This window comes from Aythya marila (assembly GCF_965140915.1).
Source record: "Aythya marila genome assembly, chromosome: 1".
In the NCBI taxonomy this organism is placed as follows: domain Eukaryota; kingdom Metazoa; phylum Chordata; class Aves; order Anseriformes; family Anatidae; genus Aythya; species Aythya marila.
The window spans coordinates 170677100-170696295 of record NC_139042.1 but is presented as its reverse complement, the minus strand read 5'-3'; the positions used below and the strand labels follow the sequence as shown (position 1 = coordinate 170696295).

Below are 19196 nucleotides of genomic sequence, written 5' to 3'. Positions count from 1 at the left end.
TGATGAATGATTCAGTGGCCTCAACATTCACAGCTTCTTCAATACTCATTTCAGGGCCTTTCAAAATCAAATCTCTCTGCTTCCACACACTATCATTTTTTTTGCTTGAGTGGGAAATGGGTAGAAGGTACTTTTGAGCTGGATCTTAAATCCATAGTTACCTCAAATCTGTATGTCCCAAAGTAGGCCACATAAAATGTGTCTCCTTTTGAAAATTTTGCTTTGTGCTATTATTGACTGAGTCTTAAAGTGAAGAAGGGCCTGTGCTTCCAAATTGCTTGCCAGGACACCTCTGTGTGTGTGTGTCTCTGTTAGACGCAATCGATGAAGAAAGGACAGAGCTCCATTACAACATTAGTTTCCTCTCCATTCCTGTCTGAGCTGGATGAGGGCCTGAGTAATGCTTCTCCCTTGCTAGTGGAAATGCTGCAGTGTAGAACAGCACAGAGCTTTGACACTGATGTGGCATTCTGATTTACAGAACTTCTTCCCATAATTGTGATGGATTCACGTCCACCTTCCTATTTCCTTTATTGAGAAACTACCACCAGGAGAACTCTGGCTAATTAGTGTTTGCTTGTACAGAGGTGACACTCTTCACAAAAGTGCAGCCTGACTGCTCTAGTTTCTCCACTTTCTACGGTTACCAAAATGAACCAGGAAGGATTGATTACAGAATCGATTCCATTTGTGTATCTCAAGGCAGAAAGGAACCATTAAGAAAAAATCTCTCCCTGATCTCCTGAGTGACATAAGCAAAGAAATGTGATATAGAAATAACTGCAGCTACAGCATATCTTTTAAATAGATATCCAACAGAGTTTTGAAAGCACCAAGTGATGGAAAATTTGCTACGCACACTGGTAATTTCTATCTGAATTTGAGCAGATAAGCCTTCAATCCCAAATCCCCATTATACTACCAACATTACATTCAGAATCTCCTTGCAGATACATAACTGTAAACTCTGATCACATCAGCCCTTAATCTTCTTTCCATTTTAGATTAAGAACTGCCTGAATTGTTTAGGTTTTTGTCATTTAAGGTATATATTCTAGCTCCTTCCAAAGTTTCATTATCCTCTTAACCTGTGGCTACCAGCTAAGTTTTAGCAATAGTGCCATTAGAACCCATTTTTCCACCTGAGTCATCATTTCTTTTTACTTAAGATCATTTGAGTTGCCTGCTGTGGTCTATAGTTGTTACATAATGTAACATTATAGTTGATATAAAACATGAGTTTTCCTTTTTATGACATGGAGCCAAGACCACTAGTGTCATGGCAAAACTGAAGTAATAAGAAACAGAAAAAATATAACATCAATGTCACATTTTTGGATAAACTATTGTGCAAACATTCAAATGATGGATTGTGCTTTTTCAAATATATATTACGAAGACTGAAATTCCATGCAGCAAATGTGCCATATGGAGGAACGGGCCAGGGAAACCTTTCCTAATACTTGGACTAATGAGCAGTTGAATGATGCACTCGCTCTTTCTACTTTGTAATATGCAGGGAGGTTCAGCATGACAAATGTGTTTATCAAAGTCTGTGTGGAAGATTAGACAACCCTTGGAAAATGAGAGTGAATGCTTCCTGTGGAAGTTATCTACTGCCCTCTGTACTCAGTGATCAATGATTCGTTTATGGTTTGCTTACTCTCTACCTTTGTGGAAAACCGCAGCCCCAGAAATGCCGACATCTGGAAGACAGTAGTTCAAAGACATGCTGAAAGAATGCAGAGCTATGAATATTTTAAGAAGTGGTCTGATAATGACTCATCCTTTTTCTATACTTCATCATGATATAAAACTAGTTATAAGAATGGCTTAGGGGTGAATTCACTATGCAACAACTACTGACAAGTAGAATGCACTGAATATTTTTATTAAGTGTTTACAATAGAAAAAAATGCCTCTGACAAAAGGACCATTAACTTGCTCAATATTCAGTATGAAGAAAACATATTGTCAAAATCAAGGAAGAAGCAGGATTGAAGAACTACAAAATAAGCTACTGGCTTATATTAACATTTGCTGAATCACAGGAATACTGATAACTTTAGCTGCCAATAAGCATTTAAAATCCACAAGGATTTACTATTTCTGGTAGAGAAGTTTGCCAATAGGAGGAAAAAAAAAAAAAAAGAAAGAACGGGAATAATTCAGGCATTTCTCAGCTGCTAACCTGTGCTCTGTAACTCTAATCAATCTCTGTACTTATTCCCTCAGGTTTAATGTATGCATAATGAACTAATGGCAAAGAGGAATGAAGACAGATGCATTCATTTGCATGAAGTAACTTATTATGTAGTCAAGCTTACTGAACAAATCACTGCAGTGAAACAGTAAATTGCACAGCTGCAAGAATGTACCTATATGATTTCCTCTGTTGTCTAAATTGCCAGTGTATGTCTCAATTATCATAGAAATTGAACTGGCGTCATATTAGTACATATTAATATTGCATGTGTTAGCCTGTGATTAGGCACTGGGCATCTGCAACTGGCATTAATTTTACCCAAAAGGACCGGTGTTCAAATCTTCTTTTTTTTGTTGTATTACTGTACTGCTCAATTGCTTTGAAAAATTGTGATAGGTTCAGTCACATGACTAAAGCAATCACGACTGCATAAATCTTACATTGCTTGCCTGTCCCAAATATGATATCAAATGCATTAACCTAAAATAGCTGGGTTCCATGGCTCCTATTTTCAGCTGCTTTAATGCAGAAAAGCACCATGATTTAGACTTGATAGTTAAAAAACTGATCCCTGCCTTCATTTTTCTATGTCAGATTAATACTTTGACAATAAAAAACATTAGTTTCCTTTTAATTCATTAGTTCCTGGCAAATAAAATGACTGGCAATCTAATTATAGACTCAAATTTTGCAGATGTAACTTCTGAAATCTTTCAGGATGTCACTCCAGTCCTTAACTTGTATCGGGTACTCACATTTAACAGCTTCCAGTTTTCCTCCTAACCTACAGCCTATCCTATAGTTTGGATGTACATATAAAGGATGCCATATGCCAAACATGCAGGCACATTTAGAGTTTCTGCCATTTTTATAACCTCACTTACCTTACCACAGTTAATGAGAGTATATCATGCCAGTTTTAATGCACCTTATGGGACTTAGATTTATGCCAACAAAATGTCTGGCTAGGATCCATTTTTACTCACACACATGAAATAATCAGTTCATTAAAACAGACCAAAATAGGTGCAATTTTGGATTTCTTAAGATGAATCTCATAGGAGAGCAGGAGAGGATGCTGCTGGTATCTAATATTGCACAGAGCTATTTATCTAACCTGGAGCATTCTCAAGAATCACTGAAAGCAAAAGTTTCTAGACAGGCTCTACCATAACTCCCACAATTTAGCTTATTCTCCTCCACAATTCCTTTGACTGAAAGAAAATGACAGAGGTAATCTCTGCCTGAATGAAACTATCTAGTAAACACATTTGTCCTGTTTTTTTTTTTTTCTTTTTTTTTTTTTTTCTTTTTTTTTTTTCTTAGCTTTCGTAAAGCATGTTCAACTATTCGGTGAATTTTTCTTCTAGGCTTGCTCTGCATAAATGTTTTGCAGATCCCACCTCCGAAAAAAAACACAAAAACATTTCTGTTAAGGGCAGATTTACATTAAAAAAATCCCCCAACATGACTATACAAGTGTGGATACAATGTCAAACCCTCCGGCAGACATGAAGTCATAACAGGGGAAAACAAAACAAAACAAAACAACAACAACAACAACAACAACAATAAAAACAATAAAATTTAGACCAATTTGTCAAGCAAAAGAAGAGAGACACTATTCCCACGTTGATGTCATCATGCCTACCCTGAAGCTATGCTCATTTAGAAATATTGCAAAATTCATACCCCCAACCAACACAGCTGCAAACATTTTCCAGGAAAGACCTACTTTTCACATCTTACAGAACGCCTGCAACAAGAGTCTCTGCTCCAGATTTTCTTTGGCTCCTTGGTTTAGCAAAGTTTGGAGCAGATGATCCTCAGGCCATTGCAGTTCTGCACAAGCATCATGTTTTTCCCCACTAAAGACCCAGGACAGATGATGACTTTTACTTAAGACACAGCAGTCGTATTAATTCCCAATTCTTCCAACTCATAATGGAGAGAGATACCCACCCCATGCTAACTGCTACCGTCTGGTAAGAATATTTAGTATTGTTTTGACATTGCAACATTTTAAAATGTATACACATTAGAAAAATACAAGATGCCCTGATGTCTTTTGATCCCCAAAAGACATTGTCAGTGCTGATTACTGTCAATGTTATTTGTATAGTGTGGCAGATATATTAAAATGTGTACTGGATCTGCATATACAATGATCTAGACCCTACTCCAACTTTCTACACAGACAAAATGGGGATGATAAAACGTGTCCACAACTGGTCAAAAATACTCACGAACTGCAAACGCCCTTAACTCAAGCCATGAAAAGCACATTTTACTGTACATTATAACCATGCCCAACTATTATTCTAATTGGCTAGTACTTAAACTAGACTATCTTCCTTAAAACAGCTTGTCTGTTTTCAGTGGTGTGGGGTTAAGTAAGTCAAGCTCGATGATTTTTTACTACATTCCCATCCGCTATATACTCTGTGTTACACCATTACTTTTTGTTAGCAGCTAAGGAATAACGCTCCTGGATTTTAATGGTCTCATTAGGGTTTCCTACCATTCTCATCATAAAATTACAGAAATTCCTTACTAGGCATCTGTTTTTATAGCTACAAGTTCGTAATGACTTTCAAATACACTTATTAATTTTTTTAATTTTCATTTCTAGAACTAATAACAAATAAGAACTCAAACTGAAAACTTTTTGGAAAAGTATGTGTTTACTCCCATGTGAATATATTCCATTTATGTTATTTAAAAAATATATTATTTTCAAATTTACTGCAGCATTAGCTATTTTTGATAGATTTGGTCTATGTTCCTGCAGTCCTGATCTAATAGTAAGATTTCCTTATATGACCTCTATCAATTTTCACTTCTCACTTTTGTTTACAGAAGCACCACTCTGGAGATCAATATTCAGAGTATATTATCAGGTATGATAGTTCATGGTTTGTCAGTGATACCTAAAATTCAGCTGCAGCACGTGTCCTGTAGTTTTCTATGGTATTACTTTTTTCTACCATGGAGGTCAATGCTCATTTTCTGAATCATTTATCTGACAAGTATTTGGGGCCACAATGTCATCTAAGATGGGAAGAAGGTCTTGGCAGGATCTTGTCTACCAGTTAAGTATTAAGCTGGCTCGTTTTGCTTCGCTGATAAAATCAATTAGCATTGAAGATTGGCACTTGTTCACACCTGGATTGATATTCAGTGTCCTTCCACCAATGTTTTCTGTGGATAGGAGCACTGAAATCTCTCTATTTTGGCCTCATTCCTATTTTCTCCTATGAAAATATATATTTTTTCTTTTTTCTGTTTCTTTTTTTCTTCTTTCTTTTTTCTTTTTTTCTTTCTGTACTCTTGAAAAAAAAAAAGAGAAGCACAAAAGCTTGTTAATAAGTGTGTCTTTGTGACTTTTCTGAAGAGCCTTCTTTATGTGCTTCTTCACACAACATTAGTGGATTCCCAAGACCACACAGACAGAAAATGGGAATGGTACCTGGACAAGATTTATTTGGACAAGGATAATAAATAAAAAAGATAAACATCTTCATTCTACTAGCCTATATTTCACCTAGAAAGTTAATAAAGTCTCCCACTCTAGAAATGTCAGAGATATGAGTAGAAGTGTATCAGTAAATTAACTATGAAGTTAATGTGGACAGAAAGGATTTGGGAATCCTGGTAGGTTATCAAAACCCCCACTGGGCAGAACAATACAAACCATGAATATATAAACAAGACAGTTTTACACAGCATCCTTGGTACACCTTTATATTTAGTGACCATCACTCAGATACTTTACCTCGTTCTTGTGACACGATTCAAAAAAAAATATTAAAAAACAAAGACAGGGCTGGAGAACCAGAAAAGAGCTTTCAGAATAGTAAGGGAAATGTGACTGGGTGCAAAAGATACCAGAAACACAATCTCTTTACTTTAACAAGAAGATTAAAAGGTGATTTCATAATGAAGTATCTATAAAGGATGAACTGAATTTTAATGAAAGATTCTCTATCACAACGAGGGGAAGCAGAATCTACACATATTCAGCCAAGAAAACAAAACGATGAAGCTAATTGACCACAAAAGGCTGTGGTGGATTTTGCATCAAATAAGTACGACAAATGTCACTCTAAAATATAATTTAAATACAAAATGCAAAAAAGTAAATATAAGTAAATTCAGGGAAGTTACATGCTTTGTTCAGATGGCCACCCAGGTGTCTTCTGGCCCACTAACTCCATGTAAATTCACAGTAGGTACAGTAAAAATTGAAAGGATAAACTCTTTGTTCTTACCATTGCACTTTTAAATACAAAGGAAACAAAAGCTAGTTTGTAATGATGTTATAGTTAATTTGTGGTCTTATGGCTTTTACACAAAACAGAAGGTCTGAGTCCTTTATTCTACACTATGAGGCACAAATGAATCCCTCAGTCAGCCCCACACACCAGGGATGTGATCAGAAAGATGCACAAGCATCAAAATGTATTTGTCTCTTTCAATTCTAAGAGAAAGCATGAAAATGCTATTAAACAAGCAAATCAACAGCAATTTCTTTACCAACATGAAACACATTCAACTACTTCACATCAGCCAAATGGACATAGAATTTTGTGACAAAAAGAAAAAAAAAAAAGAAAGAAAATATTAGATTCTGATGTTAAAATCAAGGTTTGCAGGGAGAGCTTTGAGCTACTGATACAGTCAAAAAGAAGAGGCAAGCTATTATCCGGATCTGGGACAGCATATTTTGGTGTGACAGAGCTGTTATCTTGGGAGGTGATATATTATTCCCTTGCTATCTTCATGCCCTGAATTTATAATCACTGCAGAAACTGAATGGGAGATTCAGAAAAAAATATGATGGAAAGCATCCATTAACTCCAGTAAAGATGTATTAGAAAATACATGAGGAACATCATTAAAAAAGGCAAATTAATTATCTATAACTGTATGAATAAAATAATCTAACAACTTAAATGATAAAAAATATTCTCAACTTCTCTCTGCTGGGGAAGACTAACGTGTCATCTAGTCCTGTTCCATCATGGAAAGAAGGAAAAGGAGACGCCGAGAGCTTGGCTACTTTGTACAGTCCAGTCCTGCCACACTTCCCATCATCCAGTACTGTGATATTAGACAGCACATTGCTCCTCAGTCGTTGTAGTATTTATTTGTGAATCTCTTGGCAATTCATTTATTCAATTCCTTTTGAACCTGGTGACTCAGTCTGCATGCACAGGTTTGCTGCTTAATCTTCCTCTCTGGTGATACTGGATCCAGGAGGATCCTCTCGTCTGAATGATGCAGAAATCAGTTTTTCTGTTGAACCCACATTTTTGCACCAATATCAGACTGATAATAATTCAGGTGAGAATATCTAAATAGATTTCCACCCAAGAGAAAAATGATAAAGCATGAAAAATTTCTAACACAGCATTTCCTAACTTCTGAATAGATTGAGGAACCTGAGCATCCTTATGAATATTCTCCTCATATAATACCATTTTTCTGAAGATAGCTCCACACACACACACATTTCCCCTCTCCAAAATCCCAGCCTTGCTATCACGTGCAAATGTAGCAGTCTTCAAGAGGTCAATATCAAGCTTTAGCTACTCAGTTACCTAAAACAACAAGGATAATGTTGTAATCAGCTGTTCCTCTCCATGAGAGACAGTCAAAGTAAAGTTGTTTCACAGCTTCTTGGTGGGCAGCAGAGGTTATTGGGATTGATGAGTCTTGTGTTCAGCCAAGAATTGACTGATAGTTACCCAAGCACGTGGTTACAGACCTCACTGTGCTTGTCTTTCACCATGACTTTTAAGAAGCATATGGCTTTCCTTTCCCTCTCCAAACTCACCCAGCCTACTGACCTTCCCTTTCAGAGACTGCCTCCATATCTCTTTCAGCCTAGTCTTGATCATCTTTATTCCTATCTGCTTGATGTTTCCTGGTTTCTCCCTCCTCACCTGGCCTCTACAGCCTGCTCCTTCTTCCAACTGAAGTCTCTAAAGAAGAATATTTTTTCAACAGAAATCACTAACATTTTGATTAAAATGAATGAAGCCAACCATCACAAGGATGTGTTCCCTTTGTGGGTTCAGAAAGCATGCTGAAGTCATACTGGAAAACACCCAGGAGATGGGACCCCCAACCTCAAGAGACACATGGATGCTCTCCAACCAATTTTCAGGTCCCAGGCTCTACCGACATACTGACAGCAAGGCAAGGACTTGGACTTCAAACTAACAGATGGTCAATGGAGTACAATGGAGAAAAGGATGGTGTAGAGGCTGCAAGCACATTCGCTGAATACAGAACCCCTCTCTCAAAATTGCTATCTCTGCCCTAAAGTGTGTGAGGACAAAGGCTAAACGGCTGCAAGAGGTTTTTTTAATGTTCTTAGAGATACTGTATTGGGTTTTATCTTTATCATACTACAAATAGCTAAACTGATTTCGCTGGGAAAAGATGCTGCAGGAATATATTAGAGTATTATATTTTGAAACCCCCACATTTGGTAAAATTATATACGACTAAACCCAATTGTACATAAATGAAGGTGTTCAGTATTGTCAACAATGAATACGGCTATCGGCTGTGCCCATAATTAACCTTTATATAAAACTGAAAATATTTTGAAGATATTTAACTTTTCAGACCTCATCACAACCGTCTCATATCAGCTGGATACTTCAAAAAGTGCATGTTCCTCATTATTGCCTTGAATGCATTTTCTTTCTCATTTATCATGAAAGGAATGAAGTTAGATCTCTCTTCTAATCCTTTTCAGTATTGAAAAGCATTAGCATGGTAATGTTTTGTTGCTGCTCTGTAAATAAAATGCGTAAATAAATCACCAGCAATCTAGTTTAGGTAAGAACTCGGTGGGCTTTTTTCATTTTCTGTGAGAGAAATTTCCTTTGAGTTCATCTGTGTATGAAACATGATTACATGAATGACATATATGAAACCATCCCAATAAAGTTATTTGGGTGGAAGGGAGGAGGGATAAGGAAGAAAACTCTTTTCTTTTGATATTAAAAGTGAAAGCAAATTCAAGAATTTCCAGCCTTGAGGGATGCTGCACAGACCATTTGACAAACCTCCAGCGGGTTAAACAAATACCCAGTGAAGAAGCAAGACTGTAAATGATAAAGCAACTACAGCCGCTCATCAAACATGAAAATCAGCAAATGACTTTACAGATATAATAAATGCCTCAAGTGTAGAAAAGCTTACTAGTCTGTAATCTGCATTTCACAGGTCAGAAAACTTGCTTCTCTAAGAAATCACCCAAGATATTTACTATGGTATGTGTGACTGCAGAGGTTATTGTTAATGGATTTCAAATGCTAGAAATCTCTTCAATGGCAAATCTGCGCATTCGGTGTTGATTTTAAAAAGCAAATAAAATGAGACAAATGTAAATTGAGAAAAAAAAAAATGTTTTGTAGATGTATGTTTCAAATTCCTGGCTCTGCATTTAGTGATGTGGGGTTTGTGTGCATGTTGCTGCAGAAGGTGGCTGTCCTGTGGCACCTTCTGACCCCTTAGGAGAACTCAAAAAGTCAAAAATTAGTAGAACTCCCTCAAAAAGCAGACAGGATCATTTCTATCACCTATGGTTCACTAACACTGGAGTCTGAAGGGCTTGTGCAGAAGGAATGGGACCAGGTTAACTCATGCGAGTACGAGAACAGCTGGTTTTAAATATGTGCTGTCTTGCTAATCACGGAGGAAACCCAAACTCATTGTGCAGGTGTGTTTGCACATAGGGAAACATCCACTTGGATCATTTGCCCATCACATTTGTCAGTCACTGTGTAACTGGCTCAGATCTTAACAGTCGGGCTACGGCCAGAATAACCTGTGTCATCTTCTGTCCTGAGCAATGTCATTTAATGAAACTTTTATCCTCAGATCACATCACAAGTCCATAATTTTTTTTTAATCCATGTGGATTTTTTTTTTTTCATTTCCTGCTATCTCCTCGTATTACTTTCTATATTTCTCCCTTATTTCTAGGATCATCTTGTAAAAGAAAAATAATACACGATACGTATCCCAGTATTACGTTAAGCTATATAGACCTTTTTCTCACTTAAGTTATAGCATATTACACACAAAAGTTAAATTCAGCTACTGGAATTTTATGTTAGCAGCTCAAGCATTGCATATAGTTTAACACTCAATTATTTTCTTATCTCTTCACAACCTTTGCCTGCTTTCTTATAGCAAGATATTTTTTATCTTTTGGTGTAGTATGAGACACAACAGGAACATTTGCTGCACAGCAAGCTGTGGATCAGGGAGGGGAAAAGGAATACTTTGGTGTTTTTGTAAACAGATGGATGACACCTGTATGTGTTCAGAGCCAATGGCCAGCAGAAAACTGCTTCACTCCTTTCAACTGCCATATGCATTGTATATTTAAGCATTGCAGAGACAGAAAATCCACAGGACATTAATTATTGTTACTACAAGAATTTACTATGACTTGACTTCTCCTAGCAGTATTTTGTGTCCTAAGTCATTACAGAGGACACTACATCATACAGTAATTATTTTTTGCTGTCAGCTCTGTAAATATTATTCTTGCAAGGCACCTTGCAATTTTTTGGCTTGCATGTGAGCCCTTCCAGCTCAGTAGTACAAAACTTGGCCAACTCTAAAATTATGTTGGACTAACATCTTGTTTTTGTGCTAAACTTCTGTTACCAAACTCCTCAAAAAACTGCTAATACCAGAGCTAGAACCACCGAGCAGATGCACATTCATCCCGTGTACATTCGTCCTGTGTTTTTCCTTCAGTTAGGTGGCCAGCTCTGTTTTTGAGATCAAACACAGTGCTGAAATAGGAAAGCTGCATTATGGCGTGCTTCAAAGAAGCAGGTAGACTGGAAAGAAGGTGCAGTATTCATGCAGGTACAAAGGAACTGAAAAATCTGGCTGGTTTCATTTCAGACTTGAAAGTCTCGACAATTTTCCTTCAGAGCAGAGTGACCTATTTGAACAACTGACCTCTTAATACATCTGTGCAACTGCGTACAAAACATGCAAATGACATTTTAATAATTATAAGTAATATCTAATAATATAATTGTATAATTGATATTAATAATAATTACTGGTTAGAGAGAAACATAGGCTTCCATGGTGTAGAAAATGACAAGGGAATAATTTCTAACTCCTAGTTTGGACTTTCCTGCTCTTCTCCGTAACTCTGTAGCATCACCGTAATATCTGTTCAGCAGATGAGATGTCGCCGTGGGGCAGAAGGTGCCTGGGGTGAGCTTTGGGAAGGTGCAGCACTCCTGGGGGGTCTCAGGACGTGAAACAACAGTGGGTCACAGACAATATAATGGGTTGAAGGACCAAGGGTCCAAGGGTTGAAGGATCTTTGGCTGTGTGTGCTCAGCAGTGCAGAAGGCAGGCAGCAGTGCTGTTCTTCTTCCCCAGAAAAAAAGGCAAGTTTTTCTGTTTGATGAATATTCCCACTACGCCTCCTACTTATTTGGCGCTGGGTCTTTGAACAGGAATTTACTTAAGAGGGAGGCAGCTCCAGCACTGCAAACCTCCCAGCTAGACTAAATCTCCAGATTCACAGATAGCTCAAATAGCTGTACCAGCACGCGATTTGCATTACAGTTGTTTTGAGCCCCTGAACACTTTAAGCCATAATACTTTACATTTCTAGAAGTCTCCCATAGCACAGATGTATGAATCAGTAGATGCGAGAAGCTGATGTTTTATTTTTAATTTAACGTCAAATAGATTGGGTACAAATAAGCTTTTCCCTTAAAAATACTGTTTCGACCCAACCAAAGCTATTTGCAGAATTTAACTGAAACTTCTCATGATTTCAGCCAACAGAAATAAAACAAAGAGAAGCTGAAACATTTCAGCTCATTAAAATTTGTAAGGGTTTTGACTACGTTTTTTTTCTTTAATAGAAATTTCTTAGACTCAATAAAAAGCACTTACAAAACCGAACTAAAAACAAAATTAAAATCTTGTTTAAGATTTTATGAAAAAATTTAATCAGCTTCAGATGTATTGCCTTTTTCTTGAAGAAGAAATTATTTTTATGCTTGTGTCATTTCTTTCTCCTCTACCCCTCTCCAGTTTCCAGTGAGTGAATTGGAAAGAGACAAATATATAAACAAATGAAGTGAACAACTTACACAGCATTAGCGTCGACAGATTTCTCCATGTTGTTTAAACAGATAAGAAGGTATTGGACTTTAGGCTGGAAAGCGTGGGAACAGCTATTCAGGCCTGTCCACGTTTGGCAGTGAGAACAGGCTTATCTTTAGTCATTTGTTACAGTCTGGATTTCAAAATGCCTCTTTCACAGTGTCATTAGCTCTCGACATTTTATCACTACCGTTGGAATATTTGATGTCCTTTGTAAAGCTCCCCCAGGAATAAGAGACCACGGGAAACACATCTTTGATTCAAGTGCTATTGACCCAAACCTTCCTCTGTGCCAAGCACCGCTTTGGACCCTCAGCATGCCAAGCAGGAGGGATAGTCCAGGAACCCATGGCCACCTAAACCTAGGGATGGGCTAACGTGAGTATTAGGTACTTTATTTTTAAATGGCAGACATTTCTAACTGCAACTGTGATTTTGAGGAAAGGGCCTTACCTGTGAATTTTGAAACATGCTGTTTTCATTTATGTGCCTACGTACTAGCCTGACAGGGATCGCTTTCTGGATGAGGCACAGTATATAGCCCTACAGCTTCTGTAGCCTACTACATGGACACAGTACCAATAACATTTCATTATATGCTGGTGAGGGTCTAAATTTGAAGATTCAGAGAAGAAAATATGTTTCTTACTTCGTAGGCTGCTTGTCATGTTGATGTTACCTCAAGCCTCGCTTCTATAATTAGGAAATTCTGACTGTAAGGCTAAATAATGTTTTGAACAATCAAATATGTATATGAGATATATATATATAAAACTACAACACCTACACATCTGCAAAATTTAGTCCAGGTTTCCAACTGCAATTATATTAATGCATATAATTTGAATTAACTATAATTTCACCAGTTCTGTAAATCCCCTTGAACGGATCTGTTGCTTGTTGATTTTGTGCCATGTGAAGACATGATAAATATGACATGTACCCTCATCACATGAATAATGTATTCTGCATCTTAAGCAAGCCAGTTCTGCTCCAGAGAGATGCTTAATCTATTCCCTGCTTCTGGGGATGAAAGGAATTAAACTCAGTGCACTGATTTCACAGTATGTGCTCATTTGACTTTAATTATAAAATGATTATTTCAACATTTTTTTTCCCCTGTAAAATAAACCAAGCCTGAGAACCATGTAACCTCTATAGAATTACATTTCTTCTTTGTGCAGTTGGTCTTTGCTCATCGATACTGCACTTACAGTACAGTTACACATGGAAGGATAAAAACAACATCTTGGGGCTTACAGTCGGTATGGTAGTTTCAGATCCCACAGCAATAAAAGCTCCTTTGCTGGCACCTGGCCAAAGGAAGCAGTGCTGGAATCCTCTTAAGTGAATATAAAGGTCACAAGGAGGAACCTTCACCAGGCGCAGGGAGATGACTCGATCTCATGCTACTCTGGAAGATGTTGATCATGCATCCTGGAAATATGTATTTATTAGCATTTATTAATGGACTGTTTGAACCTGCACAAAGCTCAGAATAGGATCATCTTCCTTTCTAAAAAAAACAAAAAAAACCAACTAATAAAAGTTCTCTTGGCTGTAATGGCCAGACCAGAGCTTTCCTTGGGAACAGGACATCTGCCTCAGGAGTGACAGAGCATCAAGTGGCTTGGACAGCTACACTGTCAAAGGCAATGCCATGCTTCAAGCTTGAAAAAAAAAAAAAAAGAAAAAAAAAAAAAAAGCTTTTTGGGAAGGTAATGTTCTATCAGACATACCATCTGAGGGGAATAGCAATGAATGCTTTCCATGCGGTGTAGAGTGTATGCTGATCACTGACGGTAACACCAGCTGACATCTTTCCACCCAAGTCCTGAAGAATGTTACCAGGTTCAATGTATCGCATCTTCCATTTCAGAAACTATTCAGAGCTGACCTACATACTGTCAACATCCAGATCCTGCCCCCAAGCAAAACCAAAAATGGCTGTGCTACTGTCTCAAACTAGTTAGTGTTGCTAATACTAGGACTTCCTGCTGCTGCCAAAATGCTTGGGTGGGATGTGTCTGCGTTTCTAGTAAGGCAATCCACAATGCATCTGCACATCTGTGCACAAAGATGCCATTTACAAGGTGCTAGCTTATCTATAATACATAAGGCCAAAATTTCTAAGTGTCCAAAGTGATATAAAAGTTTAGGAGTTATTTTCAGAAACCCCAGTAAACTCTCAAACGTTGACTTTATCAGACTGCTTAGTCTGATAAATGTATTCATGTATCTAAACCCACAATATCCACTGTGCTAGAATGGCAATTTGTCAGGGCATGAAAAAGTTTAAGTTATTTCTTTTACTGTTTTTACTATTGCCCCAGCTAAATCTCATTTATACTTTAGGGGTCCTAAGATCCAGAGATGCAACAAGGCATGAAGACAGATGTCTTCACAGTATCGAAAGCTGAAGAACATACATAAGCCTAGATAATTTTTTTTCAGAACACCTGAAATTTAAGAGTATATCTCACCAGACACTTGTCAGTATTGTCTCTCTGAAGTAACTCTGACTTGTGCACAGCACACAGAGAAGATTTATTTGTAATGCACCACAAAACTTCCAGAGTATGCAGCTTTAAAAATAAATAAATAAATAAATAAATAGTCACAATGACTACTCAGCATTTGACATTTCTATTTTTATCAAATGATCTAAAGAAAAATTACACCAGTACAACTTTCATCAAACCTTCTCCTTAAAGAATATGACTGAAAATCATTAGGTGTTCTCATAATGTTATATGAAATCATGAACTTTAGTCTGTATTCAGACCATAGCATAAGTATCTCTCAAATACAGTAACCACTTCATAAGTATCAGCTAGTAAGTTCAAGGTGAAAAAAAATCAAAAGATTAAAAAAAAAAAAAGACAGTAAGTTAAATATTAGAGACGCATGAGCTAAAGCATTACGTGTAGAGCTCCCCATATAGACATCTTAATTCACTCTGAAGAACAATGAATCTAGATTTTTACTGACTTGACAGAAAAAATGTTTGGTGCTTGTGTAATCAGAGTTCCTTATAAAATGCCTAATAGACACTGTAGTTGAGTAATTTTGCAACAGTTATGATTGTACCATGAGAATAAAAATCACTTTAAATTGCTAGGATATTTTAAGCAGACAAAAGTAAATCACCCAACTCTCCTTCTCCTGCTCCCTCTCCCTCTCTCTCACATGCACATGCACCTGAACATAAAACATCCACGAGATGTGTACTTTGGACCTTCAGAAACATGTCAGTTATTATGATGAAATCTGAGCCTGGCAATGGTGTAAGTCTGAGCTCCATCCCTTGTATCCATAAGCTCTCAGAAGAATGTGTGACTTTGCTTAATAACAAGGCCATGGAGCACACAGAACATTAACATTATTCGTTAGAAGGTGGGTGACACGACCTTACAGTTTCTGATTTCTGTTGCATTACATCTTCCCTTCCAGTCAGAGGTTACTGCTGTTGAACTGAGAATGGCAGCATCAGTTATTCCACCTGTGCACAATCTTTGTCAGTGTTCATTTGTTTTCATTAGTAGATCCCTAAAATTATACATGAGGTGAACACCTCTTTAGATTGCTGTGTATAATACTTGCTTTTCACAGGCATATTTGGCAGATTCATTTGAAGTAATTATATGACACGCAGATTTGAAGGCCCATTGATCTGGTGAGTCCAGCTTTGTGTGACAGGATGACAGACTACTCAAGGATGGTGTATGCATGGCAGAAAACCATGTGAAGATGAGAACTCTGACACACTGCTCAGTGTTGGAAATATGAACCAATCTCCCTACACCGTCAAAACTAGATATAAAAGAATGGATTTCACAGGGCCTGAAGACGTGAGCCTCTGATGAGAAGGTTTTTGTGATCAATGCCTGAAATCTGCTTCAAAAGGCAGATGCAGAGATGTTCCTGATACTAAAAGCCCCAGGAAGCCTAACCATGGAAACTCCTTATGTGGGACCTTCCTTACAAATTATTTAGTGGTAACTAGAAGTCATTTGCTTTTTATAACTAGTTTAATTTTGATTAGTATTACATTGCTGTTCACAAACGAGTCACATGTTATAAAAAGCAAAGCAAGTCTTACCTGGAATACTCTGTCTCCTCACAGACAATGCTCCATCAGGTGGCTTTGCCTGGTTTGCAGACTTTGTGTAAGGACTTTCATCTAAACAGAAACAAGCAACAGTTTCAGTTACTGATAAATATAGCGTTAAAAACAGTATAATTTTAAAATCTAATTACTGTGTGAACTAGCAATGCAGAGTACAAGAGCTGCTGTAAGCTGGATGAGGATGGAAATTTCTGAATTCTGACTCAATGACAAAGGCTCTGAATAACAGAGCTGAGAAGTATGGAGTAAAACTCAGATCAGAGATAATGCTCAGTTGATGACAGGCTGAATATACAAAGGCCTTTTTGGTTTTCAGATAACCACAGAAACTTTCCTTTTCCTGGTGTTAAGAAGCTTCATGTGTCAAAGACTCCAGTAGCAGAGAGAACGTCCCTGTTCAGGAGAGAAACACCTCCAGAACCTTGTGAATATTCTGGCTGTAAAGATGCTCCTTTTCCTTTTCCTCTGCCAGAGGATGCTTCCTTCTCTGTCGTAACAAATGATTGGAGAAAACATCAGAGAGATGTTGCCAAATAGGCCAAGCACATTTATACCAAAGAATGGCACTGTGACAGCCTGTGTCTAAATCGGAGGCTTTGTGGAGCACCTACTGATCAACCTGAAGGCAGCTGCTGGTGGGACAAGAAGAAAGTCATCAATTAAAGGCAGCATTAGGGAGAAGTGAAGCTCTTCTACATCGCTCCTAAGAATAGGATGACTGGTAGGGAAAAAAATCAACTACATTGTAGCTTTAAAAATGACAAGCTGTAAGATCGAGAAAAAAATGGGGATTGAAGAGAAGAAATAAGATTGTGTATTTTATTACTTCAATCAAAGGAAAGGAATCACAAGAAATTAAGCTTCTGTCTTGGTTGTCCTTTAATCAAGTGTTCAAACACTTTAAAACATTATCAAATCCTTCTACTTACATCTTTTTCCATCAGGTTATGAAAGACCAACCAGTTTCTAGCATGTGCATGAATACATGCTTGAAAGAGATCAATGACTAAAGGAATCAAAGACTAGAGTACCTAGTGCATCAAAGACTACAGACCCAGTACAGCATCCTGAGATCCAGTGGAACCACATTTTCTGGAGAGTCAGGTTTTCTTTTCAGCTAACGCTCTGGACATGATAAGCCTTCTTTGCTGATTACACTATTTATGTCTTGTAAAGTCTCAAACTCCTTTAGAAACTCACATCAAAGACACCAATCCATTTCTATTCAAGTGAGATAAGGGTTTGGTAAGCAAAATTTATTTTAAAGCCAGGTCTCAGAAGGAAGTGACTGGAAGAGCTGTTTGGCATTAAAAAATGATTTCTACAATGATCTCGTCTTCTGTTAGGTGGATGTAGAAACAAAAAAAGCTGAATATATCTAATGTTTTTTAAGGGCAAAAGATTGTTGCATGGCTATGCACATTGCCAAAAGTGCGGCAAGTAAAGAAGAAGATATATTGGTAAAATATCTCTCTACAGCCAGATATCATTGCTTTTTCTACCGTAAAATTAACTCTCATTGCTTTAGAACTGCATTGTTACAAGGAGGAAGGTAACAGGCTTGACTATACTGCATGCTGGTACAAACTTGAAGAAAATAAAGCTGTCAGCTATATAATAAACAGGAGCATGAAGAAATATTAACATAGACCCAGCTACACAAGTTAAGAAAAAGGGAGATGTATAAGCCTTTATTTCTCCATTTGAGGTAAGTGGAAAAGCTAATATTATTGCATATGCAGAATATACATACCCTCATTAAAGAAAAAAAAGTGAACAAGAGCTTCTAAGAGGATTAAATTTTTTCCTTCTTAGAAGAGACATAGTTGAGGTAGAACTCAGGCTAAGGCTCTCCAGAAAACTTTGCTAACTTATATCAATTCCAAAAAAATATAGGGATCATCGATAACGTGGCTTGGATGTCACATGTATTACTCCTTATTCGCAGGTGCTGTATGTGACAGCAGATATTGTGAGACATGCATTTTTCTGTTAAGAAGTGGGCAGGAAACATAACACAGTTTCTTAGGAACCGATGGATGGTGATGACTTCTGGGCCCTATTTGCATGTGTGCTCTACCTGTGAAAAATATATCAACTTCAAGGAATAAAACAGCTCTCTCCTAGACAGACTCCTTACATATGCATTATTTCCATCAGACTGGAGAGATGGCAAAAAGGAGAGAAGAATTTCCACAGCTAGGCCTTTTTCATTGAATCTTTGTCAAGAGCAAATGAATAAATCAGGTACAATATTTTGCTGGAACAGGATTTTCCCAATACTGCACTACAGTGGGAGCGCATGCGGTTATCCTGAATTCAGAACGAAGGACAAGCCTGCAAATCTTTCTGGTTAATGGCACCGGTGAGGGAAGATCAGTGTACATTCAAATTACTTGCAAGGGACCCTGAGCAAAAAATCTCATATTTTTACATACCAACTGACAGATACAGCAGGAAACGGAGACTGCTGTGTAAGCTAGCATTTTAGTCCATGTATATTAGCACTGAAGTCTTGTCAGGTATTTATGCAGTGCATGTACTGTTAGGTACTGTGGGGATGTAATTATGTTACGTTTCTTAAACTGTCTACAGACTTTGACAGAAAACAAAGAAGCCCCAATGGCTGTTTCACAAACTTTTGAACCCCTATTAAGGCAAAATATGTCCAGTTATCATGGG

General features: G+C 37.5%; 1 protein-coding gene across 6 annotated transcripts in view; it reads right to left on the bottom strand.

Annotated features, from left to right (window-relative positions):
* GRIP1 (glutamate receptor interacting protein 1) overlaps positions 1-19196 on the bottom strand; it is a 325481-nt gene that overhangs the window by 92803 nt on the left and 213482 nt on the right. For 5 of the 6 annotated variants that reach the window (XM_082784855.1, XM_082784860.1, XM_082784859.1 and 2 more), the window contains exon 2: positions 16488-16568. The exons of the other annotated variant lie outside the window; for it this stretch is intronic. In XM_082784855.1, coding sequence (XP_082640981.1) covers positions 16488-16568 — 81 coding nt within the window. The remainder of the gene's footprint in view (positions 1-16487; positions 16569-19196) is intronic. 6 annotated transcript variants of the gene reach the window in all.